At 40.4% G+C, this 20,213-nt stretch overlaps 1 protein-coding gene across 1 annotated transcript in view; it reads left to right on the top strand.

Moving 5' to 3' along the window:
* The window catches only part of POGLUT3 (protein O-glucosyltransferase 3), a 41,975-nt gene extending 28,309 nt beyond the window's left edge, over positions 1 to 13,666 (top strand). The window contains exons 6-8 of the mRNA XM_082248443.1: positions 2,466 to 2,660; positions 8,396 to 8,500; positions 13,419 to 13,666. Of these exons, the coding sequence (XP_082104569.1) occupies positions 2,466 to 2,660; positions 8,396 to 8,500; positions 13,419 to 13,544 (426 nt within the window). The 3' untranslated portion in view covers positions 13,545 to 13,666. The remainder of the gene's footprint in view (positions 1 to 2,465; positions 2,661 to 8,395; positions 8,501 to 13,418) is intronic.
* Positions 13,667 to 20,213: the final 6,547 nt, after the last annotated feature.

The following is a 20,213-nucleotide window of genomic DNA, read 5'->3' as shown; positions in this document are numbered from 1 at the left end:
AAAGACTTGCCGCTGTAATTGCAGCAAAAGGTGGTTCTACAAAATATTGACTCGGGGGGCTGAATACAAATGCACGCCACACTTTTCAGATATTTATTTGTAAAAAATGTTAAAAACGATTTATCATTTTCCTTCCACTTCGCAATTCTGTGCCTCTTTGTGTTGGTCTATCAAATAAAATCCCAATAAAATACATTTAAGTTTTTGGCTGTAACATGACAAAATGTGGAACATTTCAGGGGTATAAATACTTTTTCAAGACACTGTATATAAGAGGATTTGTTTCATCTCTGTTTATAACCTGAGATCAGGCACTTCACTGGGTATAGGTAAGGGTTTACAACCACTTTAATGGACCTTCCCCAATTGTAAATAGCATTAATGTGTAAAAAAAAAAAAAAAACACCTGTAAGAGAAAAAAATATTAAATATACTAACCTTAAAACTGGCTTCTGTACCGAAAAGGGTGACTTCTTTATCCTTCCAGTGAAGTCCTATGAAAAGCCAAGTACATGAAATCTCACAGGTCCCAGCACAGAGCGGCTTTTCTTGAGATTTCGGGTACTTGACAATTCCCCAGAATTTTGCCAGTAGGACAGTGACTTATTTCACATGGCCAGAAGCCAGAGTAAGGTAAGGTATAGTTAATACAGCCGTGGCCAAAAAATTACACAAATATTCATTTTCACAAGGTCTGCTGCCTCAGTGTTTTTATGACGGCAATTTGCTTATACTCCAGAATGTTATGAAGAGTGATCAGATGAATTTCTATTAATTGCAAGGTCCCTCTTTGCTATGCAAATTAACTGAATACCATTAAAAACAAATTTTTACTGCATTTGTGAAGAAGGCTTCAGGGCACTCAAAGTCCAGCAAGCGCCAGGACCGTCTCCTACAATTGATTCAGCTGCGGGAGCGGGACACCACCAGTGCAGAGTAGGGATGCACCGATCCGACTCTTTTGGTCCCGATCCCGATGCCGATCTTTAGCTTTATGAAATTGCCGATCCCGAGTCCGATCTGGAAGTACTGTTTTGTGAGCTTATAACAAAATAATACTTCCGGATCGGTATCGGCAGATACCCAACAATTGTGCATTTAAGAGGTTAAACTTCCCTCCTCCAGCAGACAGAACGAAAAGATACATTGTATTCATTGTGTTTACTTAACCGGGAGACTGACAGGCATTTGCAGGAGGCTCTTTTTTTTTCTTCTTTGACAGCTGTTCTCTGCTCCCTCACAGCTATGTAAAGAGCAAATCCGGATCTGCCCCTGGATCGGTTAATTTTACCAATTCCCCCGATCCAGCTATTATGGCCATATCGGCGCCCATATCCGATCCTAATATCGGATCGGTGCATCCCTAGTGCTGAGCTTGCTCAGGAATGGCAGCAGGCAGGTGTGAGCGTATTCATGCACACACAGTGAGGTGAAGACTTTTGCAGGATGGCCTGGTGTCAAGAAGGGCAGTAAAGAAGCCACTTCTCTCCAGGAAAAACACCAGGGACAGACTAATATTCTGCAAAAGGTACAGGGATTAGACTTCTGAGGACTGGGGTAAAGTCATGTTCTCTGATAAATCCCCTTTCTGATTGTTTGGGGCATCCGGAAAAAATCTTGTCCGGAGAAGAAATGGTGGACGTTACCATCAGTCCTGTGTCACGCCAACAGTAAAGCATTCTGAGACCACTCGGGTGTGATTGCTTCTCAGCCAAGGGAGTGGGCTCATTTTGAATTTTGCCTAAGAACACAGCTATAAATAAAGAATGCTACAAAAACATCCTCTGAGAGCAACTTCTCCTAACCATCCAAGAACAGTTTGGTGACGAACAATGCCTTTTCCAGCATGATGGAGCACCTTGCCATAAGGAAAAAGTGATAGCTAAGTGGCTTGGGGAACAAAACATGGAAATTTTGGGTCCATGGCCAGGAAACCCCCCAGACCTCAATCCCATTAAGAACTTGTGGTCAATCCACAAGAGGCGGATAAACAAAAAAAAACCCACAAATTCTGACAAAGCATTGATTAAGCAAGAATGGGTTGCCATCAGTCAGGATGTGGCCCAGAAGTTGATTGACAGCAGGCCAGGGCAAATTGCAGAGGTCTTGAAAAAAAGAGTCAACACTGCAAATATTGACTTAACCGTAACGTAAAGTGCCTTATGACACTTTTGAAATGCTTGTAATTTTTCTTCAGTATACTATAGTAACATCTGACAAAAAAGATCTAAAAACACTGAAGCAGCAGACTTTGTGAAAATTATTATTTGTGTCATTCTTAAAACTTTTAGCCAAGTCTGTAGCTTTTTCCTTTTTAAGGTGCATTTTATCTACAATAATACTGCTATTTACAATGGGTGTATTATCTATATTAAAGATTTCATAGTATAATTCATAATGACCAATTTTATAAAGGCAGAGACATAAATATTGTTTTGTCATATCTGATTCTTGTGTTTCCACAGTACAAGTACCAGGTGAATGTGGATGGGACAGTGGCAGCATACCGATTCCCCTATCTCATGCTTGGTGACAGCCTGGTGCTTAAACAATCTTCTCCCTACTATGAACACTTCTACAGTGCGCTAAAGCCAGGGAAGCACTACATTCCCATCAAACGCAACCTGGGGGATCTCCTAGAAAAGATACGTTGGGCAAAGGTGAGACAATCACTTTATACCTTAACCACATCGATACAGGGCACTTTTACCCCCTTCCTGCCCAGGTCAATTTTCAGATTTCTGTCGCAATTTGAATGACAATTGTGTGGTCATGCAATGCTGTACCCAAACATAAATATATATATATATATATATATATATATATATATATATATATATATAATTATTTATTTATTTATTTATTTTTTTTAAGCTGATAGAGCTTTCTTTTGGTGGTTTTTAATAACCACTTCTTTTTTTCTATTTTTTGCTACACAAATAACAAAAAAAAAAAAAAAAATTCTGAAAAAAATAGTTTTTATTCATTTCTGTTAGAACATTTTGTAGTACGTTTTCTCCTTCACTGATGTGCACTGATGAGGCTACACTGACAGGCATAGATGAGGCAGCACTGATGAGGAGGCACTAATATGCAGCATTGATGAGCAACCCTAAAATGCGGCACTGATAGGCGAGACTGATGGGCAGCCTTTATGGACACAGACAGTAAGGATAGGCACTGATAGGTGGTACTGACCGGCATCACTGATGGGCACCAATTGGTATCACTGGTGGGCATTACAGGTGGGCTTTGCTGATGGTGCTGCACTGATAATCTCTGCACTGATTATCAGTGCAGATCCCCCTGTCAGGAGAGCCACCTATTGGCTCTCCTCTACTCATGTGGTGTCAGCGTAAATAGAGGAATGCCGATAACCAGCACTTCCTAGTTACACTGTGATTAGACACAGCTGAACATATGGTAAAGAGCCTACCACACGAGCGTCTTGTTCTGAAGGACATCATATGACAGCAACAACCTGGCTGCCATTTTGCTATTGGATGGCCGAGAAGTGGGTAAAGTGGTAGTAAACTCCTTTTTTGTTAAATAATTAAGCTTATCTATAGGTAAAATAAATATCTCCTAATCCTGCACCATTTAAGAGATATTCCAGTGAGCAGCAGCTGGTGACCTCACGCTCTGAAGAAATGGCATACCTGTGCCATTCCTTCAGAACTAAGTGCCGCAGCCATGACATTGTGGCTCAGCCATTCAATCGGCCGCTCAGCTCAGCCACTCAAGCGACTCACCCTGAAGGAAGACTGGGTAAAGATGGAAGCTTTTGCAGTGGTGACAACGTGCCGCTGGAGGGCTTTGTTTCACGGTAAGTCTCATAATGCAATGCATACTAGCACATTATGCCTTTGCCTTGCAGGGGATTCTCCCCCCCCCCCCCCCCCCCAAAGTTTACTACTGCTTTAAAAAAGGACTACAGGCAGGTGTGAAAATGTCATTGTACTCCACACCATTGTCCTGCTAATCAGCAAATAAACCCTAAAAATTGAGTTTTAATTTGCCCTAAAGTTCATTTCTTGTAGTTCATTAAGAAACTCAGGATTTAGAGACAGCTGGATTATACTGCCGTCTGGATGCTTTGGACAATGGCAAAAAAAACAATCCTGGTATAACCCCTAATACTCCCAGTATGCCTCAGTTTTGCAGCAGAGCAATGCTAGGAGCAAGATCATGGACACAATGGGTGAGACCTGTGTCCCTCAGTTTGTATAAGAGCAGTGTGGACAGCAAGTTTTGACAAAGCATTTGCAGAGCTTTTTGCAAGCTTTGTTGAAGCTTTTAAAGTACCATTTAGCTCCAGTTTGTAAATGTTACACACGCAGATCCTCATGAGATTGTTAATTGCCACTTTAACCAAGCTGCTAGCAGCCTTTAGAAATTCTTGAAGCTTGTTGAAAGCCTGCCGAACCCTGCTAGCAGCGTGCTTAGTGGCAATCAACACTCCCATTAGGTTCTGTGTTCAGCATTGATAAACTAGACTTTAATGGTACTTTAAAAGCTTAAACAAATCTTGCTGAAAGCTCTGCAAATGCTTTGTCAAAGCTTGTTGTTCATGTTGCTCTTATTCAAGCCGAAGCTTGTGTAAAACAGGCCTAAAGGCACGTTTACACTTGCTTCAAAACATGGCATTAAACACACTTTTTAAAGCACTCCAAATGCCAGTCAAAGCTCCTATCACTAAATAAAATGGTTATCTTACAGGCCTGTTCATACATTGTTTGCTTTGCTTTATTTCGCTTCAAATGTATACCCCATGTCGCTTTAGTGGTGCTTCAAAGCCTCTCTAAAGCCTCCATAGAAGTCTATGGCAAAGCTTGCTTAAAACACCTGCAGCTTTTGAGAGGCATTTATTCTGCTTTAGCTTTGCTTGGTTTTGGAGCTAAGAGTTATTAACACACACAGGGCTTCTGCCAAGCTTCATTAATGCTTCAAAAAAGCACCACCAAAGCATTGCAAAAGCATCAAAAACACATTTAATGTGTGTTGAAGTAGAAGCAAGTGTAAATGAGCCCTTTGAAATAGATTTTATGATGTGTACAAACATCCAATTTCCTTGCGGGTCACAGGATTCAGAGACCACTGGGACATCCAAAATCAATCCTCCTGCTAGTCAAATATTTCAAATGTTGACGCTTCAGTCCACAGCACTTGTTGCCATTTTTCTGCACCCCCAGTTCCTATGTTTTTGGGAATAGGAAGTGGCAACAAGGCTAAGCAACTCTCTCAGGGCTTAAGCAATCTTCCCCTGAACTCTCACCCTGTAAATCCAGCAATTCTCTCAGCTTAGGTGGTAAAGCATGGATACATGCTCAAAAGGATACAAAAACTGACATAGTGCTCACTGAGGTATTATTATTAAAAAATGAAGGGAAAAAAATGCAGTCACATAATAACTGAATAAAATATCCAAAATCACTTTAAAATCATTTCAATTCTTCATGGGTAGATGGCGCTAACATCAGCAATAGACAAATTCCCCCCCATTGCATGGAAACCTCGGAGTGCTTCCAAGCCACGTCCATTTTGTTGTTCTGTCGTCATTGGGGGCATGATGTCAAATCGAAGTGTATATGAATCAGCACATCATATTTTTATACACGTGTTGAGTGAGGTTTCACTTTCATGTCTGAAGCTTTAATTTAGATCACTACTGGTTCTCAGAGTCACATTTTTCACTAAATCTAGGAAATAGTTGCCTGATGTCAAAAAGCTCAAGAGCCACTCACCGAGCTAGCAGAGTTTGGTTTGAAAGAAAAGGATGGAACCCAATCCATAAGACCGTAACATTAAATAAAAATCTGTCTGAGCCACGAAGACCATCACCTGCAGGGACCATCAGGAATGGCAAATACGGGTTTATTTATTAAAACCTGAGGGTGCAAAATCTGGTGCAGCTGTGCATGGTAGCCATTTGGCTTCTATCTTCAGCTTGTTCAATTAAGCTTTGACAATAAAACCTGGAAGCTGATTGGTTTTTATTCAGAGCTGCACCAGATTTTACATTCTTCAGTTTTAGTAAATCAACCGCATAGAGTCTTAATTTCTAATGGAAGCTGTAAGGTAAACCATTCATGGAATACATCCAATGAAAGGAATTTTTATGATATACTACAGCTGGACAGAGGGATTAAAGAACAATGCCTTGGTTGAGGTGAAACGCCAAAAATACCTTAGGGGGAAAATGGAGGCTCTGGGCCTCAACACCTGCTTGTTCCTGTGTAGAAAGGTGCTTTACAGATCAAGGCCGTCAGACCCATACCTCACAGAGGTGACTGACAACTAGGAAGGCAACCTTCTGAGTAAGCGTGGAAAGGAGATATCCCGGATAGGTTCATTAGGAGTACTAAGAAAGCCAAATCGAGATCCCACAAAGACTTGGGTGATCACACAGGGGATGAGATACACACTGTGCAAAGATTCTAACCAGAAAATAGGAAATGAGCGGTCTTTGGAACAAGATCACAAGTGCTGACATTTGACCATTGATGGTAATAAGGAAGGCCTGATTGCACAAAGGTCAAGATTCACCAAACTGAGTTTTGTTTTTTTTTAATTCTTTATTTAATAAAAGGTCACAAAACATGGTAGAAACAATCAAAAAGGTAACATGAAGCATGTGGTACAACCAAACAGATAGCAGTGTCGCAGCACCTTATTTGAGAGCAGTAAAATTAAATCAAAGCACAGTGGCATAGCTGCTTTCTCTGAGGACATAAATGGGAAACAGCGAAACGTTCTTGCAGAGAATGACCTCATTGTGCATTTTGTTTTCAATCAAGATATCTGGCAACATCAGTTACCGGAGGGCAAAGAAGAGCAATGGGAAGATACCTGAGACAGTAGATAAGGCAAAAAGAAAATGTGAAAGAAGGGAAGGGGAGCAGCGAGGAGAAGTAAAAGAAAAAATCTGAGGCAAGAGAAGGGGGAGAGGGCATGGTGCGGGGCCCCCCCAGCTCCGGCCCCCACAGTGTCAAACAGGCTTCAGGAATTCCTGCAGAGAAGGACAAAATGCTGCCAGTGTGCCCACTTGTCACAGAAGGACTCCTCCTTGTCATAGAGCGTGGCTGTGAGGTCTTCCATATCTGACCCTAGAAAACCAGAGGGACTTCGGGGGCGCGGCAGGTGACTTCCAACAGAGCGGGATACAGGCTTTTGCTGCATTCAATAAATGAATAATGAGAGATGCCTTATATTTTTAATGGGCCTCTGGGAGAGATGGAGCAGGCAAGCCGCAGGGTTGTCTGAGAGGTCCACATTGGTGAGCTGACGGATGATACCAGTAACAGCATGCCAGAAAGGCTTTATTTTTGGGAAAATCCCAAAAGATGTGGAGAACGGTCCCAGGACCCGTGGCACAGCGCCGGCCACGGTCCGGGACTGATGGAAAGAAATGGTGAGGAAGAGAGAGTTTTTAATGGGATGAAAGCTTCTATACTCACTTCAAGTGAAATATGCCTTCCATGTGTGATGGTATATCTTGCAGAAAGTAGACATTCTATATTTTATCAAGGTAGGAATCAGCGATTCAGAGAGCCCCTTGTCCTTCAAAACCTGGGCTTAGACAGCCTCGCCATTAAAGCCAAGGACTGTCTGTGACGTCTTTGAAACAAAAGGTCTTAATAGGCTGGGAGAGCCCACAAAGCATCTGTCAGGAGTCTGAAAAGGTCCAAATACCACCAATCCAGGGCTATAAGTAATACTAAAATATCCTCCATCTTCATTCTGTTGAACAGACGAGAAAGGCATAAATGAGACTGTACTGATCCTACTAAGCCACCAGAGCATTTTCCGCTTCTGCCAAAGGATCTCCGTACCTGGAGACAAACCTGTCAAGTTTGTTGTTGAATCTGGGGGCCAAGAGGGCCGCATTCCCCCATATGTCACAGGTTCTAAAACACTTTCAAGTGTTGAGCCCCTTCTCCCAGATCCAGGCTTTGACAGCTGAGGAACTCTGCCTACCAATTGTACACTCCTGGGATGTAAATGGTAACTCATAGTTCTACCAAGGACAGAATACTTTCTAGGTTAGTTCACCTTTACATTTGAATTCAGTTTTGTTGTTAACATATTAATGAGTGTTATTAATAGCCTGTCAACAGAAACCTGTAGTGTGTGTCTATTGATGCTTGGAAAAGTTTCTCTAAATCCTATCTAACAGAAATTCTCATTGCATTCAAGTTCATCCAGTGCATACATTTTAGAAATCAGATAGAAACTGAACATCTCCTGCTAATAGCAGAATTACATTCCACTGCCTTATAATCTAGATTATGAATCTTCATGTAAGAACTTGCCACACTTAATTTCCTCCATTTTGGTGATGTTACTGTAGATTCTGCTGTAATGTTCTTGTCTACTTCTTTTTTTTTTTTCCCAGGAAAATGATGAAGAAGTTAAAAAGATTGCCAAAGAGGGTCAGACTCTTGCTAGGGAGCTGCTGCAGCCTCACCGCCTCTACTGCTATTATTATAAAGTCTTTCAGGTAAGTGATCTGAAACCATCATTTAGTTTCCGAATACTTTATTAATTCCAAAGGGAAATCATGAATCATCATTATGAATCATGCAACTTTTTTTCTTTTTGAGTCACTAGAAATTGCTGTTCACTTTTCAGTTTGTCTAAATATGTCTGTTTTTAGTCTTCAGTTTTACTGTTTGACATTACATACAACTATAACCATTGTCATCAAAGTTTTACAGTCCCCAGATTCTTAGAATATACTGTACTTGGATAATAAAGTGAGCCTATCGCTAAAATTGACATTTCACATCAATAGGACACGTTAGATTGTTGTATTCAATTAGAAAGATCCTGCCTAATACACCTGCAGTGGGATTAGGCACAACAACTTTTCCGCACTACAAAACCTGCATATGTAAAGAGCAAATATGGTTCCCCTATGTACATACAGCATCTAATTACAAAATTTGCATGGAACTAGTTTTCTTTTTCTTTTCTTTTTTTTTTTTTTTATTAATGAGCACAGTCTGATAAGGTTGATTTGCATTAGAATAGGCTCTTCTAAAATGTATTATTATCTTATAAATAAAAAAGTGAGTTTTCTTTAGTTTTGCTTTGCTCTATCAAAAGCAAATTTTTGGGGAGATTTACTAAAACTGGCACACAGAATCCGATCTAGTGCAGCTGTGCATAGTAACCAATCAGCTTCTATCAGCCCTGGATGGGCACCGCCTCATTTAAAGTCCCAACTGTCTTCGTTTTTTGTTTGTTTTGTCTTTGTTTGTCCTTTGTCATTTTGCCTTTTACATTCTATGGTTTATTGTCAAAGCTTAAAGTGTTACTAAACCCAGGAGCCTGCATTCACTATATCTGGTCTCCCACAGTACACAAAACATGGAAATGCAATTATTTCAGTAAATATAAACTGCTAATTACCTTTTCTCACCAGCAGCTAGAGTAGTCTTGTGACTTCTAACAGTGTCCAGCCAAGCACTGGTTAAAGCTTGTAGGAGGAGTTTTTTAGCTGTGCTATGAGACTGCAAGACCCCTGACCCTCTGTCTGGACAGTGCTGATTGGCCCTGTGCCGATCACATGCATCCTCCCAAAAAAATACAAAAACCTCTCTAGCAATACACACCAAACTGAGCATGTGCAGCCTGACTCCATAGACTCCGGGTTATCAGGAAATTATTAGGAGTCAGTGGAAGGAGGTGAGGATCAAGAGAAGACAGGATCAAACACAATGCATAACCCCTTAGGTTCCACAGTGAGTATAACAAGCATGCTTTTCTTCATATACACACAGATTCTACTGTTGTGGGTTTAGTAACACTGTAATTTAACAAATTCAAGTGAGATTTTAATTGTTTTCTATGCACAGCTGCACCACATTCTGTGTGCACCATTTTTAGTAAATATCCCCTTCGGAGTCCAAAAATAAAATGGTTGCGTGTGTGTGTGCCAAAATTCAAAGTTTGTCAAAAATACCAATTTTTTTCTGTTTCTTTTATAACTCGTTCAGCTTATTCCTGCTTTGTCGCATTACCTTCTTTTAATACATTTTTTTTTATCTTCCTTACATTTGAAACTTAAATCCATATTTCCATTCTCCTGAAATGCTAGAGTGGTTCCCGAGCCAAAGTTGTTTTTAGTTTTAGAGTGGGCCAGGGCTAGGGAAACAGTTCTGTCCGAGTGCAACATTCCTACTCTCTGTTGTGCATTTTCATATGTTCCTTTGGAGTCTGCAGCAGACCCTAGTGAATTCTCTAAAGTATTATATAAGAAAATGCCCTTCAGAACGAGGAGGCCGAAAAATCTGTATATCAGGACAGAAATTGAGGGAAAATCTCCCAAACAGGAATGACCAGACGGAAGATCTAACCCTTCCCTGCTCTATCCAAAACGAATTAAGGTATTCTACTTTACTAAAAATGATGTCCAGAAATACAAAAATATGTGCAGCGCTAGAAGAAAAAAATTCCCAACAAAATAAATTGTCCAATCGCAGGAAACATTCCACAAGTAACGTAAACAATTGATGGTGAGAAAAAGTCCAATATATAATGGTGCAAATCATATATAAGTGCAGCAAATCCCGTCACCAGTGAAGGTAGAAATATATTGCGCTCACCAGATGGATGGGACCCCAAAACACCTTATAGTGTAGGAGTCAAACAGGCTTAAAAATGATGGAGTGTCCCCACAGATTTTTCACCGATTCCAACGGCAACCATGCAAATCTCCGGTAGATGGAATAGTTCAGAGATTCCCCTTCCACATGGTGGGTGGTAAAACCGAAAAAAATGGAGGGACATATAGCGTAATATTGCTAAAATCAATTTAATATCAATAAAGCTGATACACTTACAGACATCCGTGAAAGACAGGCATATAAGATGTAAAACAGCTGGGCTGACCAAGTCCTCTTTACATGTTTCGGCATAAATGCCTTTTTCAAAAGATAAAGTCAGCAGGTAGCCAGTGTTCATATATATATAGAGGTAGAATTAATTGGGTACACCTGTAGGAAGTAGGCAGTGGACTGCATGGAAACCGGAAGTAAAACCGGCGTGCGTTCCAAGCCTCACTATGGTATAGCGCCAAAAATGAAGTCTATTAAATCATAAGGGGAAACAGGAAGTGATGAAATGCCTGGAGGGGATGGCATTAGCCATCGTACATCCCAAGCCTCTTTCTGAATTGTAAGACAGGAAGTGCTGACATCACATCCGGGAATAGGCGGAAGTGATGTCAGCGTCAAAACATCGAGGGGGGACGGCATTTAACCATCATCAACCCCAAGCCTCCATCTGAAGTGTAAGACCGGATATGCCGACATCACATCCGGGATTGGGCGGAAGTGATGTCAGCACGGCAAGGCGGACCACTTTACCGGAAGTTGGAGCATATCAATACACCAGGTCAACAAAACAGAAATGGAGACAGCTCAGATTGGCCGATTCAGCGAGTAGTGAATATCGCCAATAAGAGAACAAAAAAAGGGGGAGAATAAAAAGATGACGTTATAGTTAAACAGCGCCAACAAAAAAGGGGAGAGGAAAAAATCGGTTTAGTTATCTAAACCATAATATATCAACATAGTGGGCTCATTTATTGAGAAACCAGTATATTGAAAAAAACAAAAATGTCAATTGTCCACAGTTGAAGGGACATAATAACAAATTTTGTCTATATACAGTCCATAGTCTATCTCCATATTAGGTGACCCTTAATACAGGATATCTATAACAAAAAATATTTTTATTACATAACTACATGATGTATACAGCCAAAAGACAAATATAATAAAAATATTTTAAAAAATATCGTAAATAAAAATAATAAAATCACATAAAAGAACGAATGAGGATAAAGGGAACATATAAGGCTAAAGATAGCCAGAAAGGCAGATGGGAGTGGGATATTTAGTACGCTAAGCTGTGTTTATAAAGGCGTTTATATCCCACTCTATATTCAACCCAAAAGGATGGTAGGACTTCAAAGTATAGATCCAGTATGTCTCTCTCCTAGAGACACCACGAATTTTTGAGCCACCCCTCCAGGGAGGTACATACTGGTCTATGACCTGAAATAAAGTGCCAGTGGGATCTTTGTGGTGATAAAGAAGGTAATGTTTACCTACAGTATGCTTATCCTTGCCTGTGAGAATGCTCGTAATATGTTCATTAACACGCACATTAAAGGACCTTATAGTGCGTCCCACGTACTGCTTTTTACAGGGGCACGTTAACAAATAAACAATATGAGTAGTTATGCAAGTGGCGAAAAATTTGATATGGTGAAGACTCCCTGTGACAGAAGATTGAAAGGATGTAAATTTCCTTCTTTTATCACAATTATATTCGCACACTCTGCACTTCCGGCAGGGATAAAAACCAATAAGATCAGCAAAAAATTTTTTTGGTTTAATTGGTTCATCCGGTACATTGGGAGCTAATTGTCCTCTTAATGCAGGTGCACCTCTGAAAGTGACCGAGGGTCGTACAGGTAAAACGGTACCCAAAATGGGGTCATTTCTAAGTACATCCCAATGTTTGGATATAATTCTCTTGATGGAATTATGCTGAATAGAAAAATTGGTAAAAAAGGACCATTTAGCAAAATCAGACTGGTTTTTTGTTTTATTTCTATTTTTAGACCCAGAAAGTAATTGTGCTCTATCAATCTGGGTTACTTCCCTTATAGTGGACTCAAGAGCATCAGAATTATAACCCTTAACTAAGAACCTATCCTTTAGCAGCTGGGCTTGTTGGAGGAATTCATGTTCATGAGTACAATTCCTCCTAAGTCTGATGAATTGACTCTTAGGTATTCCACCCAACCAAGCCTTGTGATGACAGCTGTCAACAGGCAGGTACGAGTTACGGTCTGTGTCCTTGAAAAAAGTACTGGTGACAAACTGATTGTCCACTATGGAAATATTGAGGTCTAGGAAATGGATATTAGTGGAACTATATTCAAAAGACAAATGAATACCTCTCGTGTTATCATTCAAGAATGACATGAATGTCTCGAGAGATGAGGTGTCCCCTTTCCACAGGAGGAGGATGTCGTCTATATAACGCACCCAAAGAACCAGCTCGGGTGCGTCATAAGGAAAGACGACATCCTCCTCCCATTTGGCCATAAAGAGGTTGGCCAAACTAGGGGCGAACTTCGCCCCCATGGCCACACCCCTTTGTTGTAAAAAGTATTGGTGATTGAACCAAAAGTAATTCCTCCCGGTGGCAAATATCAACAGATCTAGAATGAAATCTCGATGTGAAGGAGAGATAGATTTATCTGTCTTTAAGAAATGGTCAACAGCATTTAAACCCTGATCATGAGGGATACAAGTATAGAGAGAGGTGACATCTGCTGTCACCAATGATGTCCAGATGTTGATTTAGGCAAATTATTTAATATCTCTGTTTTTCAGATGTATGCAAAGCGTCAAACGAGCCGCCCAGAAGTTCGTGATAAAATGGAACTTGTTCCTCAGCCAGATGATAATACTACTATCTGCAAATGCCATAGAAAGAAGAACAGCAAGGATGAGCTGTAGTACACCAATGGGATCCTGCTGTTCAGAAAATAACATTGGCTGTCTCCAAGGTGTAACTTTGAATCGCCTGCTTGTATACTGTAAATCAGTACTGCTGTGGCTAGAGATGGGCATTACACAGTCTAGAGGTTTACACAACTCCCATGCAGTACAGAAGGACTCCGCTAATATGATTTTTTTTTTATTGATAAAAGTTCTATGTAACAGTGTTCATTCGAGCTGAGCCATATTTCTATGACCTGAGCCAAGAGCAATGATATGATCAAAGCCATAGCAACCAGTCCGCTCACAGCCCTCATCAGATAGGTGATCTGTGGATGGCTGATACATGTTGCGGTACACCATTGTTATCATTTGTCTTAAATGACTTTGTTTTGTCTTTTACCCACTTCTACTATTAATTCTCCTTATGATGGGGAGAGATGGGTGCTTACAAGTGTATATTGAGGTAAAAAGAAAAAAAAAAAAAAAGTGTATATTGAGGTTCCCTTTTATATAGAGAGTAGCCACGGGGCTCCATGTAGGCAGCCATTAAAGCGGAGTGCTACTCATTCTTTGTGTTTATTAAAAGTCAGCAGCTATAAAAAGTGTAGCTGCTGACTTTTAATAAAGACACACTCATCTGTCCCATGGTCCAGCGATGCGGCCGCCTGAAGCCTCACTTCCATACCTCTCCTCTCTGTTGCCCCGGCATTGCAAGTGGGGGCACCCGACTATGACAGCTTGCGGCTTTTCAGCCGGGTGCTCACTGCACATGCGCGAGCCGCACAGCACCTCCCCATTAGTTGGGCAATCTTCTGGGACCTGTGACGTGGCCTAGAAGATTGCAAGGAGGAAGGGGGAGAGAAGAACTTTCGCCTCCTAGCAGGTACTTGTCAAAACTAGGTACCTGCCCCCCCCCCCCCCCCCAAAAAAAAAAAAAAAGATATGCCAAATGTGGCATATTTGGGGGGGAGGAGTGCTTACAAACATTTAACAAGAATGTATGAAGGTGGGCTGTTACAAAAGAGGTACTATTGCCAAGCGCAGGACTCCCAAGACTTTCACAATCTGTTGTTCAGAAATGATTTCCAGGTTTCCCACAATACGGTAGAAGATTTAAGAACACAGTACAGCGACCACCAATATCCCTTTAAGCTTGGGTCTAAACCTTTATCTTCCTGTACTAGGATTTATGTCTAGTGGTCTATAGGACATTTCTGACCCCTGTGAAGAAGTTGGTACAGGCAGATGGAACATTTAAGCATAACAAAACCCCAAAACAAAAATTTTATTTTAGGGCCTTTTAGGTATGTTTAATATACCGTTTAAAAGTATTTTGTTATATCTGTTAAAAGTGCAACTCCACTTTTTTTGAGAGACAAAATTCCCCTCTGGGTGATTTATGTACATTGCAAGGATTATGACAACCTTTGTTGCAGATTCCTACCTTTTTATTATTCTGAAGAATGCATTGTTTGTTCCTCTGTGCCCCTATGCTATGTGAGTCTAATAGGAGTGGTTTCATAATTATCAACCAGCTACTGCACCTGCAGGGCTCTAATGAGGAAAATTGCAGGGTCTGCATCCCTTTAGATGTGATTTCCTATCAGGAGCATCTTACCAAAAAGGACATTTTTGTTGCAGGTGATGCCAAAAATCTGACTTGTATCTTAGTGCAGACTTCTGGGAAAATAGGTGAGCCAAACATACAAGCAGGAAATGTTTCCGGGGGGGGGGCGCTCTGTATACATTCTGTGTACAGAACACCTCCAGGTCACCATATTGCATTGCATTTTCAGAAAATTACAGAGCTGCAGATTGAAAAGGAAAGGTCATTTTTAATAACATTCAATTATAATATGACTTGTGTTGCAATTGTATATGCTGTATTATTATTTTTTTTTCTATTTTTTTTTCCCCCTATGAAAGTGGAGTTACCCTTTAAATTAAAAGATATCTTGATAGTGCCAACAAAATATTGTGAGTTGCTTAAACTCTGTGTTGCTTTTCTGTGCTGTTATATTGTTCACTGAGGACTACAGAACCACAGCTCTCAATGTTATACAGTACGAGTGCATTGGATTATGTTTCCAGAACAAATTATTCTCACAATCCAAGGTTTTACTGTATGAACGTTGTCAACTCTGCCATTCAATTTTTAATGTTTTGCTCTTGTACCAGAAACAGGATCTTCAGAGATAAAGTATATTGCAATGTAATAAAACATGAAACCTGTACTTCCTACAAATCAGTGTCTTAATAGGAGGTTACCTGACAACACAACTGTTGTACTCTTTTTAATCAGCAAAAGAAACATCAAGGGTATTGATAAAAGAATGCACACTGATTGATGCACATTGAATTCATTGTGCAGGTATCTAAAGTTGGCCATACACCATAAGATTTCTATCATTCTGCCCCATGGGCTAAACAAGAGAAATCACTTGATTTTCCCAAACCAAGCTAATCAGCTTGTATAGATGAACCTGCAGTGTTGGCTACTGCATTTGGACAGCTGGAACCTGTGGTGGTCAGAATACCTGAACAGTGGCATGGCTGCCTCTGTCTGGATGCAGGTGCTATTTGGTCGAAAATTGTCAAAAGTCGATTGACTGATCAACATTTGTTAAGCCAGGTGGTGCTGACTGGGCCACCAAATGAACAAATTTCAGTGGATTCAGCAGGAATTTGCTGAAATGTGATCAGTTTCTGGCCAGCTTTAGTCTTCGGTTTGGCCCTAGATTAAAAATGTATATTTACATTCTGTGTGAGTAAAAGGAGCAGCTTCACTTTAATGCCGACCTCTTCAAATGCTTATACTTGCCTTCCTTTCTCTCCCCTTCTTCTCCATTTAGTGGCTGAGAGTGAATTGAACGTTTTGGGTAAGCTAAAGTGGGGTACACACTATAAAAAAATTGGGCGAATGATTAAAGGAACATTCTTAAGAAAATTATTGTACCACAAATTTTTTTTTGATCGTTTATGATCATACACAGTCTTTCATTTCTGATTTTTCTCGTACAAAAACAGTACACATGTTCCCGTACGAAAAATAATTTTGGAGCTTGTCCCTTTGGGAATTTTTGTTCAGAAAGTTGGAATTGGGTCTAGAAAGTTGTGTTCACACTACCAAAATCGTAGGAAAGTTCCTCAGACATAAATGTTCCCCTGATTTTCTTCTAGTGTGCACAAGCCTTAAGAGTCATCAAAGTCATAGGTTACACAGGGCTATGAACTCCGCTGTGACAGTGCTGATTGGCCCAGGGCTTTCACATGGAGTGACTCTCATTTGCCTCCATAACTAGAAGTACTGGGAATTTTCTTCAGCTCTCAGCACTGAATGACATGGAAGGGAAACCTGGGAATGAAAGAAAACCTGTTACATTTGTCCATGATGAACGATTAGTGCTCTTTCGTTTTGCTGTTCTCCAAAACTATAACGATGTATACTGTATTGAGAAATATGAAGAATATTCAGCACTATTTTATATGACCGTATCTCCTTCAACTGCTGCTGCAAATGTACAGATGTCTATGTACGGTTTTTAATATGAATTTATAATAAAGAATATTTTTATGTCTCTAAATTTCATGTCTCTAATTATATTAGAAAAGATAATTTTTTTTATGTCTCTAATTATCGTTCTTTGCATTAAGGTAAAAAAACACCTGTGCAGAGTATCCCCCAAACCCCCCCCCCCCCCCTTATACTTTCCTGGGCCCAATCTCAAGCCAGCGCTGTGCCTGATAACAGTGGCTCTCTCCCTCCTCACAAAGCAGATTAATGGCAGCTGGAGCCATGGAGTTCAGGCACATTCTTCTGGCTTGGGAGGTATAATATTATTAAAATTAATATATTACCCAAAATGTTATACTTCATATAGGCGCGCTACCTGTATTTATCCCACAGATGTTTTTTCCACCAAATACACACTGCCTTTTCTCTAAATTAATATTGGCACACAAATTAATAAAGTCATCATAGACCTGCCTAAAACTGCAGGAGGGCTTGGATTTCCTGATGTAGGGCTGTATCACATCATGCAGTGGTTGCACAGACATAGCTGCTTGTCAGAATTTGACAGGAGTGAGTGAGCAGCCCCAAAAGAAGAGAAGAAAATCTGACAAGGGTCTACCCTTGCTCTACTCCACTAAAACCAAAATCATTTTTATTACTGTCACCATCTGATCTCTGATCACACACATATATGTATTTATACACATACACATATATAGGTGTGAAAGTAGCAGAACCCTATGCCTGCGCTAATGAAATAATTAGCAGGCATAGGACTTCGCTCCTATCACACCTATATGTGTGTATGTGTATAAATACATATATGTGTGTGTGTGTGTATATATATATATATATACCCCTATACAGAAGTTCAGATGTTATGCCTGCCTCCAAAGACGCCCAAAAAATGCCCAAAAAAAAACGCCTGCAACAACACACCTGGGTTCTTTTGTAGCAGGCGTCTTTGGAGGCAGGCATAACATCAGAACTTCTGTGTAGGGGTGTATATATATATATATATATATATATATATATATATATATATATATATATATATACACACACACACACATATTTAGGTGTGAAAGTAGCAGAACCCTATGCCTGCGCTAATGAAATAATTTGCAGGCATAGGGCTACGCTCCTATCACACCTATATGTGTGTATGTGTATAAATACATATAAGTGTGTGTGTATATATATACCCCTATACAGAAGTTCAGATGTCATGCCTGCCTCCAAAAATGCCCAAAAAAACGGCTGCTACAAAAACGCCCAGGTGTGTTGTTGTAGGCGTATTTTTTGGGCCTCTTTGGAGGCAGGCATAACATCTGAACTTCTGTATAGGGGTATATATACACACACACATATATGTATTTATACACATACACACATATAGGTGTGATAGGAGCGAAGTCCTATGCCTGCTAATTATTTCATTAGCGCAGGCATAGGGTTCTGCTACTTTCACACCTATATGTGTGTATGTGTATAAATACATATGTGTGTGTGTGTGTGTATATATACCCCTACACAGAAGTTCTGATGTTATGCCTGCCTCCAAAGACGCCCAAAAAAACGCCTGCTACAAAAACTCCCAGGTGTGTTGTTGCAGGCGTTTTTTTGGGCATTTTTTGGGAGTCTTTGGAGGCAGGCATAACATCTGAACTTCTGTATAGGGGTATATATATACACACACATATATGTATTTATACACATACACACATATAGGTGTGATAGGAGCGAAATCCTATGCCTGCTAATTATTTCATTAGCGCAGGCATAGGGTTCTGCTACTTTCACACCTATATATGTGTATGTGTATATATACATACGTGTGTGTGTGTGTGTATATATAAACCCCTACACAGAAGGTCAGATGTCATGCCTGCCTCCAAACACGTCCACAAAAAAGCCCAATAAACACCTGCTACAAAAACAGCCAGGTGTGAAAGTAGCGAAGCCACTATCCTGTTCTACTGCAATTCTAATAAAAATTATCTTTTTTCTAAGGCGGTCACCCTGACATGGAAGGGTTTTGTCACCCTGCCATAGCAGTCAGAGTCAGTTAACCCTACACTACACTATGGTCACCCTGACACTTAACACTTTCCCTACAGAAACTATATTTTTGAATCTAACTATAGTGGAAAATAGTACCCTAACTACACTAGATATCCCTTTCCTCACACTAATAATTGCTAAATGACACTTTGAAGCAGGAGTAACAGAACTGCTTCCACTCTCTTCCACGTCCCTGTATTACTATGCTAGAGATTTGGTGGGGCTATGTTATATACTGGGGGGCGTATTCACTACTGATTGGCCTCTGGACCCCCTAGTCACTCCAATTACATTCCTAGAATCCTCCTGCCCCCTCAATTGGCTTTTACTGATGGTTCTGGTCCAATCACGGGCTTTTAAAGCCCAGTTCCTGTCCCATTGCATTTTGGTCGGTTCTGGTTGCCGAATTCCGAACTTTTTCAGCAAAAAGTTTGAAATTCGGCCGAATTTCGAACAGTCAATGTTCGGGTCGAACCAATGGTCGACCCGAACCTTTCGATCATCCCTAGTGACAAATAGTGACTGTGATAGATATAAAATAAATAACCTTGTGATTAAAGTGGAAAGCTGCACACATGGACATATAGAAAATCCCAAAGTAATAGTGCTGGATATGTGTAGCGCTTAACCCACAAAAATATGTATCAATAACAACTCCTATGTTCCAACAAATAATATCAACCAAATCAATAGTGATCACCAATAAGTCCATAAAATAGTCCCAATATAGTGAATATACACATGAAAAAATAAAAAAGCAAAAAATATATATAAAATGTCCCTGGGACTAAGTGTCGCTAAATGTGAAAATCCCAATGTAGCAAGTTCAAATAAGTGGATGTTGTTCTCTATGGCGACTTTTAAAGTGATTTTTCGTAAACAGGGCTGCTTACCAAATGTAGTTGGTGTTCCAAATTAATGGACAGACCTTGGCTCACTTTAACCACCTCCCATCTGGCCACTGTACATATACAGCCGGGTGGGAGTCTCGTCCTTCTGATCGGACGTTCCGGAACGTCCTTCAGAAGGAGCGAGATCGCACCGCCGCGGGCACGCGCAGCGGCGCGATCTCGATGTGCCTGTGTCCCTCGGACACAGAGCAACAA

Source organism: Pelophylax lessonae (assembly GCF_965119305.1).
Source record: "Pelophylax lessonae genome assembly, chromosome: 2".
Taxonomy (NCBI): domain Eukaryota; kingdom Metazoa; phylum Chordata; class Amphibia; order Anura; family Ranidae; genus Pelophylax; species Pelophylax lessonae.
The sequence above is the reverse complement of the archived record's forward strand: the minus strand, read 5'-3'. Positions and strand labels throughout refer to the sequence as shown.